An 11938-nucleotide genomic window follows, 5' to 3' on the forward strand; every position below is an offset into this window, starting at 1 on the left:
CAACCAATCATAATGATATAAGGCCAATCCAATATCCTAATTCAAATGCTCACAAAGATCATCAAATTTAGATAATTGTCTATTAAAGCACTATAAAGTATAATTTTATGTCCAATTTTTTTAAAATTAATCCACTACAAGCTTCAACAATTCTACTAACTCAAATACCAATGGACTTCTTTTTATAGATATAAATACACCTAATTGCTTAGTTATTTATATTGACCTTCTAACTAATACCTCAAATTTTCTAATGACAACCCTCCAACTCTAAATGGATATAATAGAAGTATCTAATAGCACACCTCTAATAAGACAGAAGCAATCTTAAGTAATTTGGTTATGTAAAGGTAGTTTAGAAGAATTGATGTAATAAAAAGATTTAGATCAAGAAGTTTTAAACAATAAAAGATAAGTTATAGATACTTAATCCATATAAAAACTAACATAATAAAATCTAGATAATAGAAAATAACTTAAAGATATCCAATCTATGTAATAACTAAATTATTTAAAATCTACATTAGATTAGATTAATTTTGGAGGATAAATTTTCATTAAAAAAATATAGATAATTATAAAAATTAATTGAAGTGATATTAATAATTACTAAGGCCAATGGTTAAAAAAAAATATTAGTATAAGGTACAAAGAATGATTCATAATTATTTTTGTTGTTATTATTACTATTGTTGGTTTGATTCAAAGTTATATTTAAATTAGCTAAAAACATAAACCACTTTTCAAATTATTACTCTATCTCTTTTATTTTTTTTTAATCTGAAGAAGTCTTTATCATCTTTCTTCTAAATTTGAGTTGTATATAGTCTACTTTAAAATAGTAGTTGGTGTAGAATTCCTTTTAATATAAAAATTAAAAACTTATCAACTTTGATAAAAGAAATTTTTTTTGAAATTCATAATTATAAATTATTATTTAATAAGTAATCTAAAATTTTAATGATAATTTAAGATAATTAACCAGCTATTGCTTGAATCAAAGTTGAGTCCAAAAAGATTTTTTTGATCTATCAGATTTTAGGCCTACTTATGTCTAAAAATACTAGAATTTGGACCTTGAATCTATAAAAAAATTTAAAAAGTTGATTACTATAATAAGATCATATATTAGAAAATTTAATTTTTAAAATCAAAATTTGACTATCAAGTAAGTTAAATAATAATAACTTCACATCATATTGTAATTAATAAAAATAATTAATAGTTTGAGCATCATTTTTTCACTTGAAATTAAATACAAATTATTAAAATTTTCATAAAAATATTAACACAAGTTAAATTTTTCATTATAAAACTCAAATTTTGTAATTGATATATTAAATGTATGATGGTATCTATATATAGACCAAAATTTTATCTAAAATACATCCAAATTATCTAATATATGATCTTATTATTTTAAAAAATCATAAAATAAAATAAAAATAAATAAAAAAATGAGATCTACTAAATTATATTCTAATAAATGTGACTTGAGATATTTGGATAAGATAAGTAAGAGCTTGGAGTTGAATAAAGAATTGTACTTGGTTGATAAATCTTCAAACTTAAATCTAATACCATCAAACTTCTTCAAATGAATACTTCTAGATTTGCTAAATTATACAATTGTATTTGTATAAGTTACTTGAGATAATATAATTATTGAAGATACTCTTGTAATGCCTATTTCTTTATAATTAATTAGTCTTTATGTTAGCCAATGTAATAGATGGAGTTAATCCATAGCAAGTACCAAATCTTGATTTGCTCATATATCTACATTATAATATTCTTTATTTCTTCTAAATTTGTCATAATTATGAAGACCTAAGAATTATTATACAAAAAAGAATATATATATATATATATATATACATTAGTATTACAACTAAGTTTATGATATAAGATTTAGAACGAATATTAAATCTTAGACTATTAAATCAAAGAAATATGCATATTTATATTACAACATATCAAAATGTGAAGTTATTGATACAAAATAGATTATTATACATCACTCTTATATAAATCTATAGTGATATTATAGAGGTGATAAACATTTATGAAAATTTAATAATTATAACTAATTTTAAAAAATAATTATACATAGTTTATTAAATAATATATTATTTGTTTTTGAAAAAAAATAAAATATTAAATAAAAAGTAAAAAGTACAAAATCTTAATGTTAGAGCCAAGAATTAGTTAAGAAATAAAAATTGTAATAATCTTTTTAAAACCAATTGTTATTTAAAACTTAGTCCTTATTATGACTATAAGAATCTTATCAAAAAATCTATAAAAAAATAAAAATAAAATCTATAATAAAATCTAATAATCATAACAAAAATGTCTAATCTACAAAATAAATTGCAAATAAGAGGATGTGATAATTGACAAAAAAATAAAACAAAACAAAAACCAAAACTGAAATTTGTTATAATAATTCTACACAACTTAATATATTTTCTTAGCCATCATTGAATTGCTGCTAGGGAATCTATTCATAAAAAAATAAAATAAAAATCACATTATTATAATTCTCCAAAGGAGACAATTATTATGATTTTTTTTTCTTAATTGTTCACCTTTTCTTAAACATAACAAGGAACAAGTACACTTGTTGTTTTATACCTCCAAGTTTTATCCATTTCAAATTCAACCTCTTTAATCCTTATAGTAGTATCCGTTTCAATAAAAACAATTCCACTAATTTCTTTAAAATTTGCAATGCAGCATATTGTCTTTATTTGCAAAATTAATTGGCTGGAAATTTCAAAACAACAATATTCAATCATCTCTTACTCAACAAATTTTCTACCAAAATAACCAAATTTAAGGAGGATTTGGATAAAAAAATTCATCTCCTAAATATCCCTAGACCACTTTATCTCATTACAAGCTTCCAATTGCCAAAATCTACCACAATTGCCAAACTTTTATTTATTTATTCATATATACATGTAAAATTTAAAAACTCAATTAATCCAAGAAAGGAAGCAAAACCTGAACACTAAATTTAGACCGAAAAACAAGCCAAAGATCTTTAATCAGGATTGCAACGCGATGAGAGAGGCCAAGTCGAGAGCAAAGCGACTCCAACGTCCTGAAATCACAGAATTAGGGTTTGGATCTCTCTGGGTTTGCCTGCCAGTCCTTTGATGCAAATGCTTTTGGATAACAGGGACACTTAATTGTGGAATGTACATACAGAATAAATAAATAAATCCGCATCTTTGAAGAAAAACTGTGGAATCTTTAGAAAAAAAAAAAAACTAGTTTTTGATTCAACATAATTAAATGTAGATACACGTCGTGGAAAATATGTAAAAAAATAGAAATAAAAAGACAATCCAGAAAATTAGACGTGTTCCTCAAATGTTGAAACAAGTAGCGAATGTTACAAAAATTGTTAAAATGTAAAAAAACAAATGTACAGTAAACAACAACAGTAACAATCCACTAGAACAACAAGGTTCCCCGAAACGACCTAACTTTACATGCTTAGGATGAGGATTATGCAAGTTGAGAGAGCACTCTACCCTGGGTTTGCCTTGTTGAGAGGTATTAGAACCAAAGAAGCTTTGTCCTATTGCTGGCGCAATCAATAGATGCAATAGGATACCTGACATGTATTCACTAATTTATTTATATTTATTGAAGGCACAAATACACTTACATTATACACATGACTCTGGAGGACATAAAATTCTAAGTTTACAGTATTGCTGGAAGGGAGAGACAGCCAGATAGCCGATATGCATATTTTTCTGTCACAAGCTTGACGACAGAAATTGCAGCAGCGGTGCACGCTAGGGCTCAGGGACTCAGTCAGAACACTCAAAACGTTGTTAAGGAGTTTGACCAGTAAAATGTGCCTTTTGCCCCATCATCACTCTGCATGTCAAATTCCTGCATGCTCTACACCAAGCGTTTGCTAGCAAGTTTTGTACAGTTTGATTGAGCATTAGTCATGACAGGGGGTTGATAAAGTTCAAGGATATACGTTCTGGAATCGTGATTTATATTTTGAGATCACCAGTATTACCTATAGGAGGAAACTATCCCATTCGTGTCAGGCTTACCTGGCAGATTGCCTCATCCATTCTAATCAGTCCCTATCCCGACGTAGCAGTCACCATCATATAGGAGTGAGTGGGCTGACACTTAAGCCTATTATATGATGATTTGAGTAGCAAACACACGTGATCGATCTTAGAATCTTTCCAGCAATTCGCCATCCTGTAAGAATGAAGTTAAGCACTTACTCCAGTCTCTTTCTGAACTATCTGAACCTACGAAGAATGAGCTGTAAAAACTCAAGAAGGCAACCAAGTGCTCACAAGAGCTGAGCAATCATGAAAAGTATACATACTTTGTGACAACTTGCGAGGCAAGCATGTCTTATAAACCTACCCTGCCTTTTTCGGGTATTAACTACGGTTCTTCATTCTTGAGCTTCAATCAACATAGAGCAATAGAGTAACCAGTAAAAAAAGGGATGCCATCTCTTCTCATCATCATCATTACCTAACAGTTAGTCATTCGACGTGTGTAGTCTTTCTAAGATTTTCTGGTTGTCAAGGCCAGCAAACACCAGGCTAAGCAGATGTAAGCAACAAAAATGTCTGCAGCCCAAAGACCAGGTCCCTACAAGCACGTTGCTGGCGTCATGTTCTTACAGTGTGAGCACCACCATCAATCTGTGTTAATTTTACCAGGCTCAGGGCCGCATCCCAAATATCATCTAGAACCCTAAAAATACATTGCACATGCTCATCTTCAAAAACGTTCGTGGACTGAAGCAATGCAATCAAGGCCCAGAACATCACAAAACGTCTTCAGGTTGCCACAGTTCCTTCCTTGCGAATAGGATCTTCTCCTCACCAAGTGATAGGTCGTCCTCTTCAGCGTCGACCACATGATGCCAGTTAGACCAGCGCAAAGCTGTGAGGTACTTGCTTACTCGGTCAACTGTATCTGACCTATCTCGAATAATAACAATGCCCATGGGACGCAAAATCCGGTCCATCTCCAACAAAAGATCTTTAATTCTGCAGTTTTTATCCTCAATATCTGAGAATACAGTCCATGCATGCAGCAGATCGTATGTGCGCGGGTATGTCGAAAAAGCTTCACACCTGAACATTCCACCACATACTTCAAGTTCAAGCTCAAAACGTTCCTATAAAATCCTAGCCAAAATTGCGACACAAACAAGTACGACAAATATTGTAAATGTGTCCAGCTCCAAGATACACCACGTCAATCACAAAACAGGTTATCATCTGAACCTTCTACAGACTAAGAAGCACTGTAAAGTTGTCGGTGCCTGGTACCAAAGAAATTCCTAGTTCAGATATATAAAAAGTATTTCAGCTAAGTCTGTCTGACAACGATTTTAAAGAGATTCCAACTAAATCGCTTTGCGACAAGTATAACAAAAGTCGCCAGAATAGTACCAATACGCAGTTTAAGGCAAGTAATTGAATGATGGGCAATGTGAACAATTCAAAAGGATCGCTAGAACCTATGAGAAAGAAAATTTACCAGTTGTGGAGGGATCCAATGAAACCCCGATCATAGACAAGGCCCAATGAATTAGCACCGGACGATGGCACGACATTCATAACCCAGACAGGCAGGTCTTTCTCCTTTAGAGCTGCTGCAAAACCTCCATAATTTGCTTTCATGTCCATGATGTTCCGTACACTGTTCTGCTCTACTTGGAGAGCATCCTTCAGGGAGCTCCAATAGAAATCGACTCTTCTCTTCCATGTATTCTGCATAAGATATCAAACAGAAACGCGTATAAAGCTACAAGTCTTTCGTGTCATTTTTACTCACATTAAACAGAGTAAGAACGACAGCTACATTAATGATACTCCTAGGGCACTGAATTAGTTTTCGATAGGAAAATGCAGGAGTGTCTCATGTCTCTATCACGGTCACGACCAGTTGAAATGGCCGGGCTTCGTTATTATGTACATACATAAACCATCTTATCCTCATGAAGAGTTCAGAGAATTACAGTGTCGGTTAGATACGTCTTCTCGTCAATTCTCAGTCCTTTCAGTCGGGGCGAAGGGGCAACCATTCTTTTGGGCCATGGCTCAATATTGTGAGCTTCATCTGCGTTACAAGAAATCCGTCAGAACTGCACTGACTCCGGAATATTATGTTAGTATACTGTGCAATCTTCGCGAGTTCATTTTGAGAATATCGCCTGCTTCACGTGGAACTTGAAACGTTACAATCCACATAAGGTGGTATTCCGACGTGAGATGTAATATCCACTGCATTCAGATCAAAATTTTCTATGCAAATGCAGAGTGATACTAACAGATGTAAATGATAAACCTGTAAGAGGAGTAATGCAAGCCTCCATGGGCACCTCCCAGGCACTATCCGGATCACTTGTCTTGCACAGTGGAGGTAATGTATCCTCAGGTCTTTTCTCATAACACTCATTGGTAAGCGGTTTTTGCCAGATGACAGTTTGATCTTGGTGGGCAGCTACCGTCCAACACATGTTCTGCACAAGCTCAGACATCTCCTTCCAGATTTGACGGCTTTCGGGATCCTCACGATAAGCTGGAGGAGCAGACCAGACAAAGTATCCACCAGGTCTCAAGAGTCTGTCCACTTCCAAAAGAAGAATTCCATCCCGCTGGTGCCACTCGATTCGACAACGAGAACAGTGAGCCAGATCAAACGATTTACTAGGATATGGTAGACGCTTTGTCCCTAGAACACCAAGAGTAGCAGGAATACCCCTTTCGAGGGCAAACTGGATTTGGTTCTGGTGCACATCATTAGGCGCCAACGACATAGCAATAATCTCCAAGGGCAACAAATAAGCACCAAAGCTTGCGACTCCGCAGCCTACATCAAGCACAGTCCTGATGCTTCCATCCATGCTGAGGTTACCTTCCTCGTTCTTCAACATCTAAGGGGGGAAAAAAAAAAAAAAAAAAAAGAAGAAGAAGAATTCGTAGAGTGAGCAAACAGATGTTTCAAACACTAGATGAAATCAAAACAATTTGTGTTACGACCATCCTTAAACCTAAACAAGTCTGGAGGCTTCGGAATCTTCGTACAGCAGAATATTGTCAACTTTCTGAACCAAACCTCAAGTCATCAGTCTAGAAGCAACATCACACTCAGAATTTTCAAGAGGATCATTAAAATAGAAATTGCAATGACTTGTAACTCGACAATTCTAGGTTAAAAACAAATAGAATTTTCCACACGACCAGAGAACCAATACACTCACTGGGTCACTTTACACTATTTAATCCAAGTGGACTGATGGATTCAAACATACCTTGGCAACAGACGAAATGTATTTGTCCGCGCCGTTGGGAAAATGCGTGCCACCACCTGGGAAATTCACTTTCTGACCATTCACAACCATCCAATGCTGGTCGGACTTTTCAGTTGCTAAAAATGTATGGGGCACGTTGGACTGCCAGACCTCGTCTCTGCTTTTAGGCCATCTGATGGGCACCTGCAAGTGATTTAACAGATAGTAGGCACCAAACATGAGCATTTCATTTAAGTCCATCGCTTAGCTTACACAAATAACTCACCATTTGAACTTAGTTTCTCATCATTAGACGCTCTGACATTCGAAGATGAGTACGCGCTGTGTTGGTGTGTTTGAAAGAATATAAGCTCAGCTTTATGTGAACAAAGTATAGAACATTGGCATTTCACGTAAGTATTAACAAATCGATTAATCTTGCCATGCAGGCAGAATTAAACAACCGTGGTAAGAACACATTCAACAAGATCAAGTAGAAAAGTTTAAAATATAAAATTTATCTTAGATTAAACCGCAATATTAACTGATAAGAAGAAATGATACCTTGTAATTGGGAGGAGGAGGAATCAAGCATTGGAGTCGGTGCTCTTGAGGAGGGCAGTGTCTCTCGTAATGCTCCATGACAGAGTGGTTGAGCTTCAACTTTAATTTCTTATTCATTTTGAGGTCCAAACAAGGAATGATCTCAGTATACTGAGCGTCGCACACCTGCGCAAACATAGATCCTCTTAACATTACTCTCTGACTACAGCAAGATCAAACTATATGGCATAGAAAACAAATGGACGGAGGTGAAGACAAAACACTGAAATGGAGGTGATCAATGCTGACCCGAACCATGGCAACTGTAGAGAGTATGTTATACGGGTACATCTTTGAAAATAGAATGTGGTGTGACAATGCTAATCGGGGGTCGTTAAAACTAGAATCAACTCGGAAAGTACCTAATCTTTGGCAGAACCTAGAAATACACATCATAGTGCCGTTATGTGTTTTCAAAGATGAAGCCCGAGTGAGAATCACACAAATGTTTAACTAAAAAACACGGCTGAACTTACGGGTAACACTTTCGACGTATCACCGTCGGATGCGGTTTCATCCTCTGATTGCTCAACCTCAAAAGATTCAGATCCATCACCATTGGTATCAATCTTCTCCGACAGCCTATCTTTATCAGCCGCACCCTCCTTAGGGTCAGCTGCGAGATTAGCGGACCAACTTGAAGCAGTGGGATCAAAGCTGTCTGGAACAGCGAGCTTGTTTCTGCGATTGCTGAAGAAAGACCCGTGGTATAAAGAGATAAGTGAAAACATGAGCAACAAAGTGCACACCGTGACCAACACACGGCGCTTCTGGGCACCGCCATCATTGCGGCCCCTCATCCTTGTGTTAGCTGCTGCTCGGCCAAACATCTCTTCGCACAGTTGATTGTCGGAATGAACACCACCCTCACTGTTCGACGCCGCAACCTAAGACTCCAAATTATCGCATGCTCGTTCAGCTCTACAGTCTCCACAACTCCTGCTATGATAATGGCCAAATCCTACGCGCTCTTCGTTACGGTATCCCCTGAAGATTATTCTCAAGTCAACTTCAATTTCCCGGCAATGACACTAACTTATACACTCACTGATTAAGTCCAGGGCAGCAAAACATTGGCCTCTGCAAATGTGTCGCGATATGATTAAAATTTTAATCTATTTGTTAAGAAAATCGTGTTAAAAAAATAAATAAGCAGAGTGATTCATGCACTAATTTCTTTTAGCACCTACCACAAAGCTCAACACAAAGACTGCGTTTCCAACTAGCAGCAGCTCTCTCTTCAGTGTTGCCGAAATGAAAGCAAACAAACAGAACAACAAGTATCTCCGAATATTTACCGGCGTTTCATACCACTCTTCCCACAGCCCCCACGGGCCGCAGCTGGCATTTTAAAGGTTTCAGCACAGTATTCTAATCCACTGTGCTACTATTTACTAAGGCAGCACTCACTTATGAAACATGCACCTCACCTGGGATCCAAATTCCACCTCCGACTTCTCAGATCCACACCAAAAACCTTGCCAACAAATGCAGCCCCACCCAGGCGCTGCTACCACAGGCCCTTGAGCCTTCAACACCTACCGGCAGGCATGATGCAATCAAGGAATTGCATGACACTTCTCCCAGCCAGAGACGAATGACTCCTGTTTTGGATGGAGACTGAAAGCAGACACCATACAGCAGACACCGGAAACCAGCTCAAATGATGCTGAAATAAGTGAGGGCCATGGCCCTGTGCGGACGAAGAGGATCGCACTGAGGGAAGGGGGGGGGGGGAAGCATCCATTGGAGGGTGAAAATACAGTAAGATGACAGCTGCCCTGACAAAGCCCCTCTCCGCAAGGTGAATCGGGGATGGTGATTCCACCGTCAGGGTAGATCTGGGAGCTTCAAATGCTTGCAATATTAGCATGCGGTACAACTTTCCCGTAGTACATCTGGGCGGATCCTCCGAGCCGCGTTCCTAACTTAGGCATACCCGGGCCGCGCCACTTTTTCCAGGTTTGACTCCAGACCACCGAAGACCAGTTCTCAACCAGGATATATTCCAGGTCCTCCACATCCAGGTTCTCAATCCGAAAAGGTTCCGGACTTGGTCAAGTTGGTGTTCCCACGATCTCGTCATCCACTGGAGATCAGCCTTTGCTGCGTCAAATTGATGGATTCCCCTCTGTTCCGCTTTCTCTCCACCGCCACATCCAGTGTATATAGTAAAGTAAGGGCATCTAATAAAGGAATTACCTAACCATATGTGCATATATAGTATATTGAAGTTAATAAAAGTGACAGATGCAATACATGTGTTCGGCAAGTCAACCTGACAACCTGACAATATTCTCAAATATTTCGAAACAGACAGCTTCTTTTTATATTCGACCCTCTAATATATATTCATGAGAAATGAACGCTGATTTTGAAGTTAATTTGACGCATTTTGCACAACGCATTTTACATCACACTAAAACATGATTAATTTCTTTTCACTGGTACCGCGAATAAATAAATAAGTAAATAGAGTAATGTATAATTAGCTAAATAATCATGCTATAAATACAAAATTCAACGAATAAAAATGAATTACTTACATGAAAAAATTGACAGATTGCATTTCTGATATGTATTACTTTCAAAACTTACTCACTTGTTCTTACACATATTAGTTTAAATTAATTACAGTTCATTATCTTTAATCATGGAATGATGTGTTTTAATGATATTCTAAAATTACACTTCATTAAATCTATTTCATATTTCAACAACACAAATATATTTTCAATAAAACTTAAAGATAAAATTAGCATAGAATAACATATGTAATTATGTTTATTTGATTTTATATTTATTATAGACCTTATAGATTTAAATTATTTTTATCAATAAAAATAAATAATATTGAACAAATAAATCATTTAAAATCGTCATCTAAAAAATGTTGCTAAAAAATTATTTAATAAATAAATAAAATTCTTTTAGTACTACATATTGTTGTACTTTCAATCATTTATCTTTCTTTCTTCCTTAATATCATCAATTATTAAATATATTATATTATATTATATCAAATAGAAGGATTCAACTTTATCTAGGTTTTAAGAAACTTTTTTAAAAATATTAAAGATGGACATAAAATTATCTTTGGTCTTCCATTTTATTTCATATATTTATAAAAAAACTTAATAGGAGAATCAAGTTTTAAAACGATATTTGAGATATACCATCAACTACATATTCAACAAACATATTTCAATACTAATTATGGTTATTATCCAAAATTTTGTATTTTAGACTTTTCAAAGGCTTATAATCTTATAATAGAAGATTTGGTAAATGATTTATTATTACTACATGTGAAAATGAAGACACAATTAAATAAAGTTAAAAAAACAATAAACAATCTATATATATATATATATATATATGTATATATTGCAAAGAACTATCTCAATTTTATGTTTGTAATAATGTATGGTTATTCCATTGTATTACCAAAATTATTTGTCCTTGTGACAAGTTGGATTATTAAAGACTTTGATTATTTTTATATTTAAACAAATCAATTCATTTGCATATTATTTAAAAATATTGGAATCTATAATGATCCATATTGTATTCCATATGTCTTTCAATGAACCATAAAAGAATTTGGATTTACCAAAAAGTAGACAAATGCTACATACTCAAATAGCAGTGGATAACAATGAAAAAATTGAGGTAGAAGAAATCTTGGATTTAAGGAGGCACTCAAATAGGTTGGAATGTCATATACATTGGTGTGGATGTGATACTAAGGAATAAACATAGAGGCCATTGAAGAATCTTATAGATGCAATAGAACAGTTGATGTTTTTTTTTATTAATGACATCCATCAAAACTAAAATAAAGACACAAGAAATTATTTGCTATAAAATAGAATATATTAAATACACATTATATTCCATCATTTATTATTATTATTTGTGACTTATATATATATATTATGTATAAAAGAACTAAAGACTTAAAAATCAATAGATTCAACTCAAGAGATATTATTTAATGAAATATTCATAAAGATATTGAAATTA

General features: G+C 34.3%; 1 protein-coding gene across 3 annotated transcripts; it reads right to left on the reverse strand.

Moving 5' to 3' along the window:
• Nucleotides 1-4405: 4405 nt before the first annotated feature.
• LOC112279999 (putative methyltransferase PMT3) lies at nt 4406-9546 on the reverse strand. Of its 3 annotated transcripts, none has more exons than XM_024514880.3 (8): nt 9343-9546; nt 8389-8899; nt 7874-8038; nt 7331-7513; nt 6364-6952; nt 6035-6135; nt 5554-5786; nt 4406-5144 (listed from the first exon to the last, which is right to left on the reverse strand). In XM_024514880.3, the coding sequence occupies exons 2-8, from the start codon at nt 8740-8742 to the stop codon at nt 4832-4834; spliced, it is 1938 nt and encodes a 645-aa protein (XP_024370648.1). In that variant the 5' UTR covers nt 8743-8899; nt 9343-9546; the 3' UTR covers nt 4406-4831. The 3 variants fall into 3 exon arrangements, with proteins under 3 accessions (XP_024370648.1, XP_090104724.1, XP_090104725.1); XM_090248598.1 differs by having other exon boundaries at nt 8389-8992; XM_090248599.1 differs by having other exon boundaries at nt 9211-9546.
• Between the last annotated feature and the right edge of the window lie 2392 nt (nt 9547-11938).

The sequence above is a fragment of the Physcomitrium patens genome, chromosome 3 (genome assembly GCF_059467195.1).
Source record: "Physcomitrium patens ecotype Gransden chromosome 3, ASM5946719v1, whole genome shotgun sequence".
NCBI lineage: Eukaryota > Viridiplantae > Streptophyta > Bryopsida > Funariales > Funariaceae > Physcomitrium > Physcomitrium patens.